Here is a 21076-nt window from a genome sequence, read left to right on the forward strand (position 1 = left end):
CATTCACACAGCTTATAACAAGCATTACTGTGTAAAACCTGTGTTAAAACAGCCATAAATAAACACAGAAACACAATACAAACTGCATCAATTTTACATTTTGAAACATAAACGTAAGGTAGTTTTTCTGCACATGGGATACTTTGCTGTCACTTGTTTGTGATCAGCGTATGTGATATTCCTGCCAATGGCCTCTGGAATGTAACACAAAGTCAGCATCTGACAAGCTGCCCAGTTGCCAAATATCCAATCCCATCGCTCCTTCAGGCAGAAATCTACTAAACAGTGTTCAACAAAACCAGACAGCCATTTATCCGAGAAAGAATAATAAGCATCTTCTGGAGTAAAAGGGAGAGTTATGGTCGTGCATGGTTGGCAGGTCACTGAGGTCAAAGGTCAGACCCCCAGACTGCTGTTTGACCATGGCTGGGGGGGGGGTTGCTGTTAGTGTGTAACAGAGGATAGAAAGAGCAACAGAAGAGAGAGATTATCTGTGAAATTTAAGAGAAACGGTTTTCAGGGGTGTCCACTCTCATGATCACATGACACGCAGCTCAGGGGTCAGAGGTTAGGTCACGGGGGCCTTGTAATTAGTCTGTCTACCAACCAACCATGTCTCATAGGACAAGCACCATTTATGGCATCTCACCCCTGACCTATGGCTCCTAGTCTCTAAAATATCCCCACAATGTCAGTGGTAGAGGATGTACTGGAAGGTGAACTCTAACCCCAGAGAATAGAGCAGGGTCACAGGGGAGTGAGCACCAATACCGCAATAGGATCATTCAGCCTAGAGTGTTCCTTTCAAAACATCTATGTATCGGTGTGCGTGCGGTTGTCGTACTGTAAGCAAGAAACAATATTTATCCCCTAAGAGAGCTGATCGGAGGTCTGTTCGACAAGCTGTCCAAGCAAAGAGCATGATTCCTTAACTGTGCTCCTTTCTGTTTGTTGCAAACAAACAAAACAGGTTCACTTTACATGGTGCTCTCAGATGCAGCAGAACTGGACCGATTGTGGATCGGTAGCGGTCAACAGAAAATGTCTCCCTACCCTTCCTCCTCTCTGTTACAAACAAAACAACGAATAAACAGCATTTACGCAGGTGATTATAATTACCCATTAGGCCCCATTAACAGTGACAAGCATACAACCCAAAACACATTCATTGCTCCTTCAGGTTGGTTAAAATGTGTGAAGTGGAGGCCGAGATATTCTGACTTTAGCTCTTGGGTCAAGCTCCAAAAACACGGTCTTTTCTAGATGGTCAACTCAAACTCTCGCGAAACTCGCTGCCAGTCCACCATTCCCAACATTAACCATTCATGGTCAATGCCTAACCTCAGCTATCGAGGGTTACCATCTCGACAATACCCCAAAACACTGGATACTATATTTCCCATTTGCATGTTAATAGTATCTTTCATTTGGCCCGCCCTAGCAGATAAAACCCACATCTTTCAGACTCCACATCCCCAGTTGGTAAATCAAGCTTTCTCTTATTTGTGTAGTCTTCAGTCTGAAATAGTTTTTCTCAATTTTTTTTACTCAGAGCCACAGAAGACATCAAGCAACAGGCTGATTTTAAATTCTTTGATGAAAGTAAATTGAAGCGTGTTCCTTTCGGACTTTTGGTCACATTCAACATTTGAAATGGCCATTGTGGGCTTTGATAATTACAAGTGTCATTTTTCACTCTTTTCTAGTACTTTATAGATCAAACGATTAACTGATAGATTGAGAAAATAATCTGAAGATTATTCGATGACAACAACCCTCCCGGCTGAGACCAACTGAGTAATAGCAATTGAATTCCAAACCTGAACTGACAGCCAATTTCCATCCATCACATCTTTTAGGAAGCCACACACCTAAATGTGCTTTTCATTTTCCAAGTGATTGATACTCAGTAAAGTGGAAAAAGATTCCACCTCAGATAAATCAACATTACAGGTTGAAGTTTGGGTGGGAACGTATTACGTATAGCATGAAGCTGTTGAACGAGTAAAAGCCTGTTGACTGTTCATGGCCCATACATCTACTGTTGCAGCCCTGCGGGGTAACGATAGGAAGCCACCTGGTGAAATGTGACCACGCTGGTTCTTGTGAGCGGTGCATCGGGGCGCAAAGATGGATGCGTATGGAAAAAAAAAAAAGAACACAACACTGTAAATGCTCATAGACAACTAGTAACAGAGGCACACAAATACAAAAAAAAACACACACCAGTAAAGTGCACTTCTCGCCACTTATGCAACTCTTACACAAATCATCTTTAAGTGAGCACCAGAAGGACAGTCGCCTTCAAGTGTGATCGTGCACATGTGGATATCAGTTCATATCAGGAAATGTTCCCTTCCTTTTTAATATGACGCACTCATGCACTCACTGGGGTTAGGTAAGCAACAAAAGGACTGGACCCTGTAAGACTGGTTCACCATTGCGTTTGGGAGGAACATGCACAAGTACAGGTGTCGTGTAAAACCCTGAAGCAGTGACTATGAAAGGAAGAATACAGTTAAGTATTACCTTTCACCTGAAAACTTGTTTTCAGCCTTACGTACGTATGACGATTTTGTGTGGGCCAATTCTTGGGTTTAACTGAATCTAAAGGCTGTGAAGGTGAAAGCTGGTGCTGACGTTTTTGTAGGTATGCTTTCGTGAATATTTAAAAAGTGTTCTCTATAAAACAACTTAAATATAAGGCGACTAATACAAGAGTCAGTACTTACACCTTGTGTCAAATCTCAGCAATTTCCATATGTGACCCTGTGTACTATGGACCAAGTATGAATTACAAATCAAATCCAACAAGGTCCAATACATCATATGAGACAGAAAATAGGGATATGCTGATCATTCATGAAAGTCCAAATACAAACAGCTGGCTAGAAAATATTTATTGTCTTTCTATTCTACTTTTTTTTAATGCTTTCATACTGAGCTTTGTTGGACTCTCCTGCTGTCACGGCCTCTCTCCCTCACTGTCAGCAGCATTGGTGAGTCTGTATTATTCATCACCTCCACTCCCAGGCTATTTATACCAGCTTTTACAGTCAGTCTGTCTTTACGCTCTGATGGGTGCATCTGTCTACACTAATACAGCTGTTTCCCCTTGTACATGCAGTTGTGGGCTGCCCAAGAAGAGTGCATATACTGACTACAGGCAAATACATCCTGCTACATAAAAACAAAGAATCTGAATGATATTGCAATTACCTTTGCGACCACTGATGACAACAAACCACTGGTGAGTTTTACTGACAAACAACTGTAGATTTTAATCTTACCAATAAAATGACTGGTGCTTAAGGTTCCCTAATTCTTATTTTGGCACTGCCACCAATTCTGCTGCCTGACTGGCCGCAAAGCTCAAATTTAAGAGCAGTAGATTATCTACTGTTGAGTAGAAAGCAGAGGAAGAGACTCGTATGCCAATAGACTTCTACATGCCTTGTTATATGATTATTCCCCTGCACATTTTCAGAGCTAAGCATTTCATGAATTCATTTACACTACACACACTCTCTGCAGCCGGCCTCTGGAACGCTCCCTGAGGTATTAACTCCATTGAAGGACCGCCAATATCTCATTTCCCCCGAGGATAAGAGCAGAGAGTGCCAAGTCACTTCACATGGGAGCATCCGCCATTCCCATGAAAATAAAAAGGCTTTAAGAGCATGCAATTTCTACACGCCATGTGCCAGCTACATGTAGGAAGAGATGTGTTTGAGAGTGTCTGTGTGTGTGTGTGTGTGTGTGTGTGTGTGTGTGTGTGTGTGTGTGTGTGTGTGTGTGTGTGTGTGTGTGTGTGCGTGTGTGCGTGCGTGCGTGCGTGCGTGCGTGCGTGCGTGCGTGCGTGTGCTGGCCAGTTCAGGGCACAGCTGTTCAGTTTAATATCATGGATGAAGACCAAAAATCCAATTTCAAACCAAAATGTCCGATCACAAAGTGTTATCTATATTTTAGTAGGGTTGCTCCCATGGCCTGTCTGAGATGTCCATGATATTTGGTTTATTTATGTACCCTATGTGGAAACGTTTGCAGTAATAACAGCAGAATAATAAGGCCTGTGTGTGATGACAATGTTAGTAGGTCATATCAGATTTCCACGATTATTGTGACAATTCTCCCGATAACGACATTATCTGGATATCTGTAGAAAATGTGTCAATAATAATGCTATCATTCAAATTCATCTTTGACTGTATTCTTTGTGCGGTTTGTCTTTATTGGCAAATGAATTAGCCTACACTCAAAATGCACGTGTAGGGAGGTGGAGATAACTGTACAAAAGAACAATTACACTAATGAATAGTGAAACGACAACCAGATGAACTGAAACAAACAAAAAACATACCATCACGGCAATATCATTCTAAACTGAAATGAAATCACTTGTAGGGGACAGATATTGACACAATATTATGTGTATTATTAATATATCAATTTTTAATTTTTAAATATCCCAGTTATTGTCAATACCGGTATATCACAACAACCCTTGTTATCACTGACTTGTGGACATTTCCAGCCACTGGCATGCAGGGCTTCACCCCTCCAATGTAAAAATATGCAAATCCCCAACAGAACATTGATCCATATGTGATGGGGTATCACACTTGTACTTTTGGAGTTATGAAGAGTAGCAATGCCCTGTTGAGGACGATGCAATGCAATACACAGTCCAGATAAATGCTGATCAAAGGATTTTGCCGTCAGGACCTTGCAGAAATTCCCTGCCTGACGGAACGAGAGCGTCCATCACCACCTCAACTTACCCGTTTTAAATGCTTGATGGTCGTCTTTATTACGTTATAGGTATGTCACATCAGGCTAAAATGTCCTAAAGCAAAGAAAAAAGAATTCCAATACTTGATAGTAACTAGCAGCTGACAGTATAAAATGTAAATCAGCCAATTGATGACTTACCTTGTGTCCTCCGTCGGATCCACGCCTTTGGCCAACATGTCCACGAGCGGTGTTCCGACTAAATCTGTGACCCATCGGGTCCTAAGTGGTACAGGTGCACGCAGCTTATCGATGGCAGATTCAATAAGTTTTGCCAAAACACTCACAAAAGTATTTTTCATGCAATAGTATTGCGTACTAGCTACTAGCTATACCTGGTGAGTGTCTGTTCGCTGGTGTGGGGTAATATAAGTTGTATTTTAGGAAAATGCACCATGTTAACGCCGAGAAGGCAAACAAAGCCACAACCAGCAATACCAACGACGGCTCCAGCATTTGTAGAGTCCGTGCCATACTTGGCATGCAAACTCCTCAGGGGTGAAAAGGTGACAAGATGTCACACCCACGCCACCCTGGAGTTTATTTTTAAAGGTGCATTTCGGCCAGAATTGTTTTAAATCCCTGGCAAAGGCACCAATTTAGGGACAAAAAGTACTTCCTCACTGAACAAAAAGCTACCAAAGTAGCATTAGCACAGTCAACTTTAGTAAACTATCTTCATTATAAAAATAATTAAGGGAACATTCCACCACCATGTATCAAACGGCTAAGACTTTCCAGGTCACAACAGGCTATAAAACTGAAAAGCATCCAATAAGCTATGGAATTGAAATTACATAGAATATTTAAAAAGAGCATTTGGAGTTTGCGGGAGGAACTTAAGCATTTAGTGGAACCACATAGAGCTCAAACAGACTATTGCTTCCACTTGTATTCCTCGTTTGCCAAACATGCAGAGAGGTCACAAACTGGCAAAATGGCCACACATGATGCTGATGAACTGACAACTTTAATTGTTTAGATATTTTTATTACTTGTGAGATACCAATTCTATGAGATGAAAACAAATCAGCAGACACAAACTATACATACAATTGTCATGAGGAACAAACAGGGTATTGCACAGCTCATCTACTCTTGACTAGGCAACAAGAAGGACAAACTGTCACATTAAGTAGCTATGTTGGTCAGTAGGTGCTGCGGGTAAGAGTTGTTTCCAGTGCTGGGTGTTTACTGGGCGATGCCAATGACACCACACGCCAGACGTGCACCAGCATTGCCCGTCTTTAGACTTTCCTCGTTGTCGCCTTTTCCCAGGTCGTCAGCCTTCTCATGGATCTAAACACAGGACAGAAAACAGTCGTTTGCATCACTTTATAGCCTAGATGCTCAATTCCATGTGCAACAAGGCTCTTTTACTTACCACCATGGTTCTGCCAATGATGGAGTGCTGGCCAGTGAGGGTGATTATCTTGTCTTTGATGTTTATCGTGGCAATATTATCTTCTTTAGCAGTCACATTCCCCAAGTCGCCAACATGCCTGTTTACATAAATGAATATTACTTACATTAAAACCCATTACCAACCTCCCTGACGACCAGATAATCATTTCAAATCCCATAAATATTTCCCATGATTCTTTGCTGTACCTCAATAGATGCCAAGGGGAAAAAAAAGGCAACAAAGTGTGATGTAAAGCTACTTCTGTTACTCTCCAAAGAGTAAAAACTACATATGTACACTGACAGACAGCCAATCTATGCTAGTTCTGCCTCCTGTCAAATTAATTGTGACTCGAAATAATTCGTTATCATCAGATACATCCGTTTGTAAACCAGAGTGAATAAGTCTCATCTATTCAAAAAAAATACACTTAAAACTTATGCATGCGAGGGAGCTTTATATATATATTGTTCCATCTATGGATTCTGATAAATATCTACTTTTTGCTCAGACTGGCCTCACCTCTTTTCATCATTAGGACCTGCATGATCCTCTTTGTTAGGATTGAAGTGAGGGCCTGCACTGATGCACCCTGGGAAACGCATAAAAAGAAAAAATCATGAAAGACTTCAGATTAAGTTGCAGTATATGTGAACTAAAACCAAAAAATGCAGCAATATTAACCTGTTTAACACACAACTATTGTCAGATGCTCACCGTTTGTATTGTCTCCAAAAGCATGGACATGGAAACCATGCAGTCCAGGAGTGAGGCCTTTGATTTCACCAGTCAACATCACAACCGCTGAGTCACTCTAACCAATCAGGATCACAGGATACAGCACAACACAAAAGACACAGAAGAGCCGTCAAAGCCAGCTGGCTAGAAGGACTTGACTTTATTAGTATTACTTCCATGTCATTTGAAATCCCCACAGTCAGTCTTAGTAACAGCACAAAATAAAAAGCAAAGTTGGTAAAAAATAATAAAAAGAAGTCTCTACAGTATAATAGAATATGAAAGGCATTAAATGCCATGTAGAGAACTCTCCAAAAAAGCTTTAATAGCTAGCTTACAGTTATCCTACAGTTTCTTGGACCAACCAAAATAAAAACGTTCACTCTTTCAGCAGGGCCGAGATCCTTCTTGTGGCACGCGTCAGTCTGTGGCACGCAGCGTCACACAGCGTCCCTCTCTGTCACTCAGCGTCCCTCTCTGTCACTCAGCGTCCCTCTCTGTCAGTTCAGCGGAAAGATTCAGCTGTGGCACGCGAGCATAGTTCGGCAATTGTCAAGAAGCTGCGGAGCTGAGGGGGCGGAGCCACATTTCCTGAGACATTTCCTGAGAACACCCGTTGTTGTTACGACAGATCAACTTCCATAAATCAGTTTTATGATTTTAGTTGAGTCACAGGAGCCCCCTGTTCTCTGTATGCATCCTTAGAGTAAGTACGTTGTACTTTTTTGTTTCTCATTCATTTTATTTCAGTATGATTTTGCTGCTTATGCAACAAAATGGAACATAATACACTTTCCAAATTATTACTTTTATAGTCACTTACAACAATCGGCTAAAATAATGAAAATAAATCATCCGTTTTAGAATCATTTAAAAGTATATATTAAAATTAAGACATAAAATGTCCAATCCAAAAATACATGTTTGAAAATATCTTCACTCTTCCTCTGCTTATATGTATATGTATGTCAGTAGGACATATGTTAACTGTTAACAGTTTACAGCATACTTAAATAAATACAAAACACACGCACACTTTGTACACACACTGCAGCAATTCTTTTGCAGGAATATGAGCATATTTTCCCCCTCTGGCGAAATACAACACGTCTCATGCCTTATTTTATTTTACCAGTTGGTGGCGGTAATGCGCCAATTCGTTTGCCAACCGCCAGTACACCAAAAGGGAGGAGAAGAAGAAGCTTTCCCGTGCCTGTGTTGTTGTGCTCATGAGCGACAGCGCTACGTACCCCGTTGTAATAATACTATGAGTGAGGAGCGGAGGACCCAGTCCTGCTGCCAGGACGGAGTCATCAGAGTAGTGTAAAAAAAGTATTTCAATCGGCGCAGGGGGACAGAGGGTTACGCAGAGTGACAGAGCGTGAAGCAGTGTGACGGAGCGTGAAGCAAGGTGACGGAGCGGGACGCAGGGTGACCGAGCGTGACGGAGCGTGACGGTGACGGAGCGTGACTGAGCGTGACTGAGCGTGACTGAGCGTGACGCAGAGTGACAGAGCGTGACCCAGGGTGCCAGATATTTGATGTTGATGGTTAATTTGCAACCAAGTTGTATACATCATGTATTTACTTGTTATTTGTATGTAATAGAAAAGTGAGCATGTGTAGTTCATGAAGCAATAAATAATGACAATTGAAAAATATAGAGAGATGTTTGGTTCATTCTTTTCAAACACTAAGCCTAATTTACCTGAGTCATTGATTTAATTGTCACACTTAAATCCTGAATTGACTGGTGAAACAGAAGAAGTTAAAGGCCAAGATGAGAAGATATAATGTTGGTCAAATACTGTGGTCCAAATTCAATTTATTCAGTTTCATTGGCATTGAGATATAGAAAGTTTGACTCTAGAATATTCAAACAATTCCGAATCTCACAAGACAAGAGCAAAAACAAGATGAATGTGTTCTCCTTTCTTCGTTGCTGTCATGTTAACTGTCTTGTGACCGCTAAGATTGATCTCTGGAGCTGTAGGTGGATGCAGACTGTCAGAAGTGTTACTATTTTGAAAATGTATCACTGATTGTGTTACTATGGTAACTGAAGCAAGGTCCACTGGAGGCTGTTTAATAATAGAGTGCAGTGATGAGATTAACGTGTTATACATTCATAATATCAGCAATTTCCTGCCACGTTTTTAATATTTTGTGATCCTATATTGAACGTAATTTTCTTTTCTTTCTCGGAACTGAATCACGCCGCTCGTAGATGAAAAGCAATACGTGTTTGGGATTGTGTTATAAAACGTGTTAAAGGGAACGATCTACGTGGATACGTATAGTAGGTCGAAGTAATCAGCATACTTTTAGGAGAAAGGAAGTTGATTGACTGACTTGTACGAAGGAAATGGATCAATAAAACACGTATTGCTTTTCATCTACGAGCGGCGTCGGTGTTTATCTGCTTTTTATATGTTGTGCTATATATTGTGATGACTTCCATAACAGTTCAACTACGTTTATTTAACACAAGTAGGAAATGGCATTTAACACATGTAGCGTCCAAATCTTTAGCTGTAAGTAAACCTTTAGTTGACGCGTGTTTCTTGTCTTTTGCACATATCTCACACCGACGCCGCTCGTAGATGAGAGGGGGAAAATATGCTCATATTCCTGCAAAAGAATTGCTGCAGTGTGTGTACAAAGTGTGCGTGTGTTTTGTATTTATTTATATTTATTTAAGTATGCTGTAAACTGTTAACAGTTAACATATGTCCTACTGACATACATATACATATAAGCAGAGGAAGAGTGAAGATATTTTCAAACATGTATTTTTGGATTGGACATTTTATGTCTTAATTTTAATATATACTTTTAAATGATTCTAAAACGGATGATTTATTTTCATTATTTTAGCCGATTGTTGTAAGTGACTATAAAAGTAATAATTTGGAAAGTGTATTATGTTCCATTTTGTTGCATAAGCAGCAAAATCATACTGAAATAAAATGAATGAGAAACAAAAAAGTACAACGTACTTACTCTAAGGATGCATACAGAGAACAGGGGGCTCCTGTGACTCAACTAAAATCATAAAACTGATTTATGGAAGTTGATCTGTCGTAACAACAACGGGTGTTCTCAGGAAATGTCTCAGGAAATGTGGCTCCGCCCCCTCAGCTCCGCAGCTTCTTGACAATTGCCGAACTATGCTCGCGTGCCACAGCTGAATCTTTCCGCTGAACTGACAGAGAGGGACGCTGAGTGACAGAGAGGGACGCTGTGTGACGCTGCGTGCCACAGACTGACGCTGAGTGACGCAGAGGTGCCAGTGCCACAAGAAGGATCTCGCTGTCTCTCCACTCTTTTGTCAACTCCCACCCCCTAAACACACGGTTTTCCAGTTCCGCTCTACACTCAAAACGACTACACACTCGAGGTAAAGTCAATAACTAGGGTAGGCAGTGACTCGGCAAAAAATGAATAAGAGTTAGTAGTTTTAAAAGCTACCATTGATGGTGCAACTTTTGACTGCAACTTGGATTTCAGCAGAGCAGCTACACACTGAAGTGGTTCAACCTCAGACTCGTAATGTTAGCGTTAGAAACGTTGGATTGATGCAACAGGCGGTTTCAATGCAAGCGTTGTTGATCATTAACAAAAGACAGGCCTTAAAAACGTCCAAAGGTCAATACCCTTTATGACACCGTTATATTAACTAGCTGGATACACAACGTTCACATGTCATGAGCAGCCTACTTGTAATATAAAGCGTGCCACTTTTGACTACGTGCGCACTTAACGCTAACTGGTGCTTTGACATTACACCGTGCAGGCTAACGCTATTTTGCATTAAAGCGCGTGCAGTTAGATAGCATGAACGTATGTCAGTGACGCATTCGTAACGTTAGCCAGCTAGCTGAGCCACGGCTGTAAAACCATCAACCCGGCTTGTGAATGGAGAATTTAAGCTAGCTTAGCATTGGCGCCCTAACGCTCCCAGGAGGCTGCATGTCAAATGTTCCTTGTAGTTTAAATACATTGACGAACTAGATAGTTCTTCCCCTAAAAAACGACGTCGCATGTCTTACCTCCTGCTCAAAATAAACGGTCCCGCTGGTGTCTCCAGTTCCTTTCAACACACAGACCGCTTTCACAACCATCTTCGCAGTAGTTTCTCAAAGGATGCACAAGTTCCTGACAAGCTTGCTAGCGACAGACTCACCGTGAAGACAACCAACAGTATTATGTATGCATTGGATGGGCGGGCGTATAGTACAGAGAGCCAATCAGAGTCAGGTGTAATAAAAAAAAACGCATTTTGATTGGTCACTGACCATGACCGATTAAGCGGGCGAAGAAATCCATGATAGACTTTTCCCAGGGCCCCAAACATATTTTTATCAAATGTTAATTTGTAAAAATGCATTAAATGGTAGACAACATCTTTCCTAATACTGTAGGCTACACTGCTGGTAGTTATGTCACATGCTTGATAAAGATAAAAACTAAAATGTCTGCATCATAATGTTAGATGTTCCTGCACAACCCACAATCTATCCAATTGTTATCAGTGTTACATAGACAGTAACGAGGCAAGACTGTTCTTAGGCCAATTAAAATAAGATGTAATGTCACAGCAACAGTCACAAAGACCATGACCGAACTATATATGCTCGACAGTACAACACCAGAGCTAATTTGAAGCCTTAATGGCTGGTCTTTCATATGAAGATGGAGATTCAAGGAGGTCAAACTGTTAGTTGAATTACTCTAAAATCACAGTAAATATCAGATCTGTGGCATTTAAACAGACTATTATGTGTACCAACAGTGAGGCACAGAATATAATTTGGACAAGCAAAATTATTTGGTATAAAAATAGTTTATTAAAAACAATTTCCTCTGGCTGAAATATTGGAGATTTTATGTCCACATCTCTTGTGTTAACAAATCATAGAAACATCTGTCAACTTTCAAACAATGAGTGAAAAAATGTTAAAGCAAGAGGCCTCTGTTGTTCCTTCCATGTCAATGTCCTTCTCTACGATAAATGAATCACGGATCATAAACAACAAATACCGTTACACCTTTGAGTCGTCAGTGATACGAGCATATTTACAGCCGTGTGACCCAAGCGACCTTCTTCATTTCATCGCCTTAGTTCTGCACTCTGTTAGAACAAAAATGTCAAGAGCAAGAGTTGGGCTTGGACAATATGGGCTTCAAATGTGAACTTCAGGTACAGCATGTCTGCAGTGAAACGGACACTAAGTGTAAAAGCTGTGTTCATCAAAAACAAAACATAATTCATCTACAGGGATACATTTTGTATCTTCTTGTGGCCAAAACTCATTGATATCAGTGTTTTGACTTCAAATGGACTTTTACTTCCACTTAGTTAGTTCTGAAAACTTGCTCGTCAAAACCGAAACCAGGATAAAAAGTTTTTCTTGTCTGCATGTTTGTTTGCAGCAGTTTTGAACAGTTCCATCTGGGTGCAATTTTTCTTTTTGCAAATGGAAGTACTCGTTTATTTTGTACCATGTCGATGATTCAAACTTCTGAAACAAAGCCCAATTATATAACGTCCAATTTCTTTACATCATTTATTTTCCAGGGGAGATATAGCATGATGAATGTATCTAGTTTTCGTGCTCGTTGCGTCAAACTGTCTTATCTGAAATCAGTCACAATGTCCATCAAGCTAAAGAAACTTGATTATGCCGCCGTTAAAGTCCTAGCTTCTGAGCCCCCACAACAGTTAATGTTTGCCAAAAAAAAAAATAGTATATACTTGATTCCCTGAATCTTAAAATGATACAAGTGTTTGGGTGAATAAAGCATGTATTGAGTGATTTCTTTGAAAGGACATGGTGTATTTGCCAGTAAATGTGCACCAAGTGGCTTTTAGAATGAAGACAATACTTTATTCTTCCTGAAATAAAGTGTTTCAAAGGATGAGAAGTGGGGACATAATCAAAAGGAGAGCTCAACAATTTAGCAAACCTAATTCTCAGTGGAATTTACCCCCACAAGTCTTTCCCCAATTTGTACTTTTCTTTTCCCATCAAACACCTACAAACGTACTTGATTTGATTTTAAGGCCACGGTAGTCCTTTGAATGCTGCGCATTACTGGTTGTGATCTCGCAATGAAGAGCAGACATGAAACACAAGATGACGTGAAAACAACAAGGGGAAGTAATTGGTGCCTGTATTATCAGAACAGTTGTTTGAGAAGAAGAGATTCAGTGTTTGACATGACATTTTGGCAGATTTTAAAAAAAGATTTAAAATGAACATGACTTTGTTGAGGAGCACCTGCTATCACACAGATAAGGCAATGAAGTACAAAATAAATGTGTGTCGTACAAAATAAATGTGTGTCATAGAAGTTATTTGTTTCCTCCGTCTGCAAACCAACTGGAGTAAAAACATAAAAGCTAAGCTTCAATGAACCTAAAATGGACAGAGCCGCAATAACATGCAAACGCGCCGTTCATTCTTTCATCTTACAGGGAAAAAACAGTTGACAGCCAATAATTCAACGACAGCAATTTTACCAAACAGATTTTCGTGTGGTCATGTGTTTCCAGTAGCAGACGCAAAGCCAAATTTTGACCAGAAGCCAGTCAGTCTGAAAACAAGCGTTTTTACATAATTTCTGACGACACGTGTGGGAGATGTTTGTTTTCAAGACCAGAAACTGTCAATCACCAACTGGCAACCGGTGACGTGCTAGAATGGGGAGTTGAGGCTGACTATCATTGTGAAAAACACCTTTAAGGAAAAAATAAAATAAAATCATTCAGTGGTTCACAGCAGTCTCTGGCTGAAGGAGCAGTGAGCCAAGTCTATGATGCTGCTTCCTGTTCAGTTTCTGTGGGCTCACTTTGAGCTGAGGGTGAGGGCACAGAGGGCGTCTGCTCCTCTGGAGACGGAGCTAAAAGTTCAGAATCTGCCTTCTTTTCAGAAGCTTCCACACTTGGTTCTTCACTGCTTTCCAAAGCTACCACATGAGTCACAGGAGTTTGCTCTGTTGCGTTAGAGGTCCGAAATCTCTCCAAGTTTTCCAGTTCAGCCAATCGATCGTCCCTGTCCCATCGTGTGGTCCTCTCTTTCCTCTCTGACCGCCTTGGCCTGTCTCCTTCTTTTCCTTCAGCTCCTTTCCCTCTTTCTCGGCTCCCTCCTTCCACCTTTCCCCTTTCTCCCCCCTCTCCCTTCCCTCGATCCCTATCCCCATCATCACTCCTCCCTCGCTCCCTGTCGCCATCCAGGCTGTTTCGCCTCTCCCTCCAGTCCCGTCTGTCTCCGACGCGATCGCGGTCTCTCTCCCGGTCTCTCTCCCGGTCTCTCTCCCGGTCTCTGTCTCTCTCCCATCCTCCTCCACGGTGACCTCCTCCATCTTCTTGCCAGCCTCCGAGTCGGTCCCTCCCATCCATTCTATCACCACCTCCTCCTCCTCCTCCCCTCCCTCCATCACCAAAGAGACGCCTTCCACCTCCAAAACCTCGGTCCCTCTCTCTATCCCTGTCTCGATCCCAGTCCCTGTCCGGCTCTCGGTCCCTGAATCCGGGCCTTTCTCCAGGCCTGTCTCCAGGCCTGTCTCCCCTGAATGGCCTGCCTTCCATTTCTTCTGGCCCCTCCGGGCCACGAGGCCCCCCTGGTCTGATAAAAGGAGGCGGACCTTGAGGAGGAGGAGGAGGACCCTGCGGAGGGAAAGGAGCCCTCATATTGTGGGGAGGCATCATTCCAAAGCCTCCTTTAAGTGGAGGGGGGTCGTGGTGCATCATTTGAGGGTGTGGCCCTCTGGCAATCATCTGTGGGAGCATAGGTGGCATGTTGGGGTGAGGGGGTCGTGGCCCGTGGGGTGGAGGGAAACGCTGCATGTGTGGCGGTGGGGGAACCGGAGGACGCTGCAGTGGGATTATACCGGGCCGTGCGCCAAGCAGACCACCAGAAGGGGGTTGGATGTTTCCAGGAGGAGCACCGGAGTGGGAACCAGGAGGTCCACCTAGTTGGTTACCTGGTGGGGGAAAAAATACACAACACAGCTTTAACGTTCATGACTGTTCAAAATCCTTAATGGCCAAACTCCAGTAACACTCATTTTAAAAAAGGGCCGACAGAAAGACAGACTGACCCATGAGTCCCATCTGGTTGTTGAAGATGTTGGGACCCTCCGGGACCTCGTCATTTTTCCTGTTGCCCAGACCAACTGGGTCCAGAGGCGGGTCTTCAACTCCACCTTTGGAGGGAGGTGGGGGACCGAGAGGCATGGCACCCGGGGGAGGGAAACCTGGGAGAAGAAGAAGGGTGAAAGGAGTTAGGGTTCAGTTGGTTTAGGATGGAAAGTGAGCAAAACTTTGCTACCACAAATTTAAATCCCCCCCCCCCCATAATGTCACAATGCAACTTTTCGTCACTACTCTTGTGATTACTTCATCATGAGCTCCTTATGACACCAGCGTGGATAAACAAACACATCCAAGAGCAGTTGAATTGTGCTTTGATGTACTGATAAACATCATTTGAGGAGGTGAAAGACACTGAAAGAAAAGCCAGAGAGAAGTTGTTTGATGGCAGCAGAAGGAAGTGCTACCTGGAGGCATCTGCATGTGGTTGAAGCCGGGTCTGATGAAAGGCGGAGGGGGGATGCCTGGGGGGAAGGAATGCGGAGGCATGCCTATGGGACCAGGAAAAACAGGAGGCTGGAGAGAACCCACACCGACCATTGGCTGCTGCATTGGAGGAACCAGAGAACATTTACAGGGCTTTACTAAAGATTTCAAATAAGAATATTATTTCCAGAGACACTAAAGAAACACAGCGAGCGAAGGAACTTCAGACAACAACCATAAAAGTCCTCTTTTGCCATGGCTCGGGTCACACCAGCTTGTCATTCTATTTAATAAGTTGCCTCCATACTTGAGTTCCATAGGTGTGTAAAAAATATATGAATGCACTTGAATATCTTGATATTATATTTTGTGAGACTGACAGTTCTCAAAAAATACCATGGATTTTTAATAAATACTTACATGCAAAGACTCGTGACAGACAGTGGCTCAGATTGCACAATAAGTAGTGCTATGAGGTTGGAATGACAATAAATGCAAATGGAAGATTTTATACAAAAGGCACTGTGTTTTTTATACTATGACAGTTTTTTTAATCGCAATATATCGCCTTGCTGACATAATCGCAATAAAGTGATTTGTAAGTCCTGTACATTTGTATAGATCCCTGAAAGAAGCAGGCACATTCATTATCAGAATGATATCTTACCATTATTGAATCCTACAACAGTGATAAATCACCATATATCTAATCCCAGATGTTTACACTGGTAACATCTAGCTGTTGTTGTTTACCTGCGCAGGAGGAGCGGCTGCAGCAGCCAGAGGTAACCCGTGTGTTTCCTCAGGCTGCTGTAGCTCCGAACGGCCGTTGTGGTTGAGTTCCTCCTGGAAGCCAAGAGTCTTCCTCACTCCACTCCACTCTGAAAAAGACAGACACGATTCAGACAAGTTAAAAAGCAGACTAGTATATACACTGTGATACGCAACAGGATCAATAACACAACTTGTTCGGCATACATATTTCAACAACAGCATTCTGTGCCATTCCTTTCTCACTGAATGAGTAAGTGGATTCCACATATCTCTTCTGTCTTGTTCGTGTGCCTGTCAAGAGTTTTTACCTGGTGATAAGGTGTCTACATCCAGGACGCCTCCTTCTTTGAGCTCCTCCAACTCAGCCTCTCTGATTTTGGACCACGGTATGTAGGTGACACCCAGCTCCACGTCCCAGTACTGTTTGAACTCAGCCTTAATGCCCTTGTTCAAAGCCCAAGCAATCTGGCAAGAAATAAACAAAAACAGCTCTCGGTTAGAGAGACGTTCCTCCGTTTTTCTCTTTAATTTACTGCGCAGCCGCCTGCGTTGCTCACTCACCTTGATGGATTTCTGGTTCACTTTGTGAGATCCTCTGCTAAGCTTCTGCAGAGCCTTGAAGGCATCTTGCCTATGTATCATGACAATATAGGCACAGCCACGTGGAGGGATCATCTTAACAAGGGAGGAAAAAAACAAATCAGTATTTTTCATATTTGGTTTAGAAAATACAAATGCCATAGTTTACAAAGGCACGACTTGGTCACTGTAACTCATCGACACATGTCGAAACTTACATTGATGGACTCTATCTGCCCAAACTCTTCCAGTAAAGAGGCGACATCTTGCTGTTGTGTTCTCTTGTCCAACTGGCCCACCCAGAGAGTTGTACTGCAAACTGCAGAGGACACAGAAAATTACAAAATGAACGCTGAGAAATGCAACAACACTTGGAATCAAAAGGGAGGAAAATGATTTAAATAAAACCACTGAAAACTGCATACATCTAACAGGTAATGTCCATATACTTGAATGAATATGGCCGTAAATAGGAGTCTGACTCACTGCTTAGTGTCTCGCTCTTGGGCGTCGGAAGGCCTTTCTGCCGTCGCTCCCTCTCCTTCTCTCTCTCCCTGCGCTCCAGCGAGCGAGGGCGCGGGGAATGGTGACGCCGCTCTCTGGAGCGGGAGCGCCTGTGCCGGGATCGTCGCGTACGGGAATTAGACCGCGACCTCCTTCGCTTTGGAGACCTGGAGAAAAGAAAAAAAAAGACATTGCAATTCATGATGTGCTCAAAATGAATAAGCACCGATAAAAAGCGTGTCCATATGAAACAATTTACAAAGCTGATGTCTGTTAGACACATCAGATGCTTACCTGGAGCCTGAGTGTGATCGTCGACCATGTCTGCCATCCCTCATAGATGAATGGTCCATATCAATGGACAAATCCTGATATGGTATGGAAAATAAATGATGTTGTATATATATATATATTCATATAAAGCATTTTTTCAATTTCAATGTCCAATGCAAATGTTAGCAAATACTGGAAGTGTACTTTACCAACTGAATTGAACCTTAAAAAGGCTTGTTAGATGTTAAATACCCTTCGTTCTCTTTTTAAATCTACCTGTTGTTGCTGGGCAGCATTGTGGGGGGGGTATAGCCCTGGGAAGCCTGGAGGCCCAGTCGAACCAGGGGGGGGCTGCCCGGGCAAAGCGTGCCCCGAAGGAGGCATCATGACGGGGAAGCTTTGTCCTGGCTGTAAACCAAAGGTCTGGAGCTGGCCATTCGGAGGCAGAGGGACCTAACAATGACAACAGGAATAAATAGTGTGTGCGCACTACAAGTTTTCAGAAAATCTCAAATGAACGTGAAATTAAATAATTTGTACCGACCCACATTTTTATGTCTGACTTATTTCTATAAAAAGGTTGCCTTCCATAAATAAAGAGCCTACTGTACATAGTAAAGGTATTATGTGATCTTATTATTGTAACAAGCTAAAATGTTTGTCGTGATAGGAAACTTAAATTTGATCGCATTTAAAAGTTGAATGTAAAATTGACAACAAAAAAAACGAAATCAAAAAAATTGAGGTCTGGAAATACGAGTTATTTTCCAATTAGAAATGTTTGTGCTGATTACCTGTTGTGAGAGGTCTTGCAACATGTTAATCATCGGCGGTTTAAAGTGCTGTTGGAAGGCTGGAGGCTGCTGCATACTGTGATGATAGAAATACACCATTAGCTTTAAGATCATTTTATTCTCTTGGCATTGCAGTGCTGCAGTATTATGCACAATAAACCAAATGCTTACAAGGAGGCATGTGATTCATCCTTCTTTGTCTCCTCTCCAACTTCTGGTTCATCATCATAGTCAAAACGGTCCAGCAATTTCTAAGAGAGAGGGAATGAATGTGCACAAATGTTTTAAATGACTTATCCTCACAGCACTGTCCTACAAAGTGTCTAAACAGTGCCTGACTTCTGAAATGTTGTTCGTAGTATATTAAGCTGTTAAATACAAAAACGCACTTCCACCTTGTCAAAAGCTGTCTTCTGCTGGGCGGCTTGGGCGGCTTGCGTGAGCGGAGGCGGTTGTGGGGCGACGGCGGCCAGGCCAGTGGTAACGCTTTGGGCCTGTGTTTGACTGGTATGGACGGGAGGCTGAGTGTTGCTGTCAGGCTTCCCAGGCTGCTGCTGGAAGTTCTGGAGCATCTGTTGAAGCTAAAACGCCAGTGAAAGAAGAGGTATTCGTGAGGGTTTGAGAGAGGTGCAAGCAAAAGATAATAAAAGCAAAATGACTAAAATCCAGTCTGCTCTGGTACACACACACACACCTGCTGACCCTCCGTGGACTGGAAGAGCTGTGCCACAGCAGCAAAGGCATCGGAGTGTTGCAGCTGAGCAGTGGATGGCATGGTGGAGTTGGCCGTTACTCCAGTAACTGGCTCTTTGGCTGGAGGCGGGGAAGAACCTGAGTGGAGAGATACAGCATGAACATGTGTGCGGGGGCTCAAGCTGATCTATACATTGTTATAAGCTACAAGGTTAGCTTGTTGTCATTCTGCAACATAGGGTCGCACAGCCAAATGAGAGTTGTGGTACCAGACAAGAAAAAAACACAAAATATTTTGCAATATCACAAAGCAAACTGAAATAAACTACATGATGGTAATCACTACTGCTTATGTGTACAAACACACAAATGACCTGGGTCATCTGAGCCTGCGTAGGGTGCAGCAGCACTGCTAGAGCCAGCTGCCATGTCCAGGAGGGGCTGAATAACCTCGATCTTGAACACCCCGTTCTTCTGCCACAGGTTCAACACCCGCACGATCTTACTCTACAAAGGACAGTAAGGGAGCAAGGACACAGGTGAAGGACAAGGAATAATAGGAAGCTGATTTCGGTCAGAATTTGTCATTTGAAGGAGCAAAGTACTTCATGTTCAATTTGGTACTATTTGAGACAACAACAGTACAGTCCACAACATTCGTCACAGTGAATCTTTCACCATCTGTTCATTTTCTTACCCTGTCCTCTACTGGGCAAAGGCAGAGGTTCTCAAAGGTTCCTGTGATATTTTTGGTGAACCTTGGGCCGAACACGTCCTTGTCTGATCCAAACTGGTGTCTGGACTGCCGAACAATGGAATCCACCACATACAGGCCCGCTATCTTGTACTCAGACTTACACTAGAAAGAGCGGAGGGAGAAAACAGATATTGGGCGAATTCATGTTTGGCGAGATGGAAATGGGTGATAACCAACATGTTTGACAGGCGTGTCTCACCTTTTTGATGAACTTCTCCACAATCTGGACCACATGTTTGTAGAGCTAAGAAAGAGAGGAGCAAGTGAGCATGTTATCATCTCGATATACACCCGAAAATAAAAGGTTAGAATACGGAGAACGCTGTTCAAATAAATATTGAAGTAACTCTCAAAACGAAGGAATGACAAACTATTTCTTACTTTCATAGCTTTGATGGCTGACTTGGTGATGGAGATCATCTTTGCCCGAGAGATTGGGGGCTTGGAGTCTATCAATGAGAATAACTACGGACAGAACAGATGACAGATGAGTGAGACGGCAACACAGAGAAGAGAGTGCTTAAGGACATTCAGAGGTGATGCCAAGCATTTATATTCCAAAAATGATCCAAAAATGATTTCCAAACCTTCGTCTTTCGACACCGAAGACACAAATTTTGAATGTTTAGTGGAAACAAGTTGCAGAATAAAACCTGTTATTATACGCTTTAATGGATCCTAATCTTAACAGTCTTATTGCCATTTAATAATGATATATAGATGATATTGCCTCTGGATCCTGTGTTATTGTGGACTATTCTCTGATGGTGGCGTGGGGATGAAAGCGTTGGCGTTACAGTGCAGTGTGCTTCAAAAGACAGCGAATGCATGAAATCTTTCCACCTTTCTGTTTACCACTTGCATTAAACTACACACGGTGGTGGGTCTGCTTTTGAGGAAACTACAGCATCTTCACAGCTGTGTGGTGCAATGTGGTATTTATAAAAGGTCCTGTATTTCAGAGAAACTCATTTGTACAACACTGAAGTACAGGTTTTCTCTCGTCATTAGTGTGGGAAGTACACTTTGACATATTTGTCCTATGCACTTTATAACACCGACATCCATAAACAACTGCTTTCTCTGTTTGTGCCAGATGCTATATTGAAAGTGCAAAACATTTTTGAAGAACCATCATGAAACAGCTCACAGGGTTTATTGTGATTTGCTGCAACAAACACATC

At 42.4% G+C, this 21076-nt stretch overlaps 2 protein-coding genes across 4 annotated transcripts in view; both read right to left on the bottom strand.

Annotated features, from left to right (window-relative positions):
• The window catches only part of scaf4a (SR-related CTD-associated factor 4a), a 92672-nt gene that overhangs the window by 70954 nt on the left and 642 nt on the right, over nt 1-21076 (bottom strand). The window contains exons 2-19 of one of the 3 annotated variants that reach the window (XR_013772578.1): nt 20274-20357; nt 20092-20136; nt 19833-19994; nt 19510-19642; nt 19137-19273; nt 18832-19023; nt 18614-18693; nt 18443-18518; nt 17925-18101; nt 17670-17743; nt 17358-17542; nt 17090-17190; nt 16854-16967; nt 16601-16757; nt 16272-16399; nt 15500-15638; nt 15041-15196; nt 12658-14923 (exon numbers count right to left, since the gene is read on the bottom strand). Coding sequence is in view for 2 of the 3 variants with exons in the window: in XM_079283567.1 (XP_079139693.1) it covers nt 13752-14923; nt 15041-15196; nt 15500-15638; nt 16272-16399; nt 16601-16757; nt 16854-16967; nt 17090-17190; nt 17358-17542; nt 17670-17743; nt 17925-18101; nt 18443-18518; nt 18614-18693; nt 18832-19023; nt 19137-19273; nt 19510-19642; nt 19833-19994; nt 20092-20136; nt 20274-20357 (3312 nt within the window). In the remaining variant the exon portion in view is untranslated. Of the gene's footprint in view, nt 1-11812; nt 14924-15040; nt 15197-15499; nt 15639-16271; nt 16400-16600; nt 16758-16853; nt 16968-17089; nt 17191-17357; nt 17543-17669; nt 17744-17924; nt 18102-18442; nt 18519-18613; nt 18694-18831; nt 19024-19136; nt 19274-19509; nt 19643-19832; nt 19995-20091; nt 20137-20273; nt 20358-21076 lie in introns of those variants that run through there. The other 2 variants (XM_079283568.1, XM_079283567.1) reach the window with 2 other exon arrangements.
• Nucleotides 5767-11127, bottom strand: sod1 (superoxide dismutase 1, soluble). The gene is made up of 5 exons (XM_079282973.1): nt 10987-11127; nt 6914-7010; nt 6719-6788; nt 6176-6293; nt 5767-6090 (listed from the first exon to the last, which is right to left on the bottom strand). The coding sequence occupies exons 1-5, from the start codon at nt 11056-11058 to the stop codon at nt 5983-5985; spliced, it is 465 nt and encodes a 154-aa protein (XP_079139099.1). The 5' UTR covers nt 11059-11127; the 3' UTR covers nt 5767-5982.

The sequence above is a fragment of the Melanostigma gelatinosum genome (genome assembly GCF_949748355.1).
Source record: "Melanostigma gelatinosum genome assembly, chromosome: 14".
Taxonomy (NCBI): Eukaryota; Metazoa; Chordata; class Actinopteri; order Perciformes; family Zoarcidae; genus Melanostigma; species Melanostigma gelatinosum.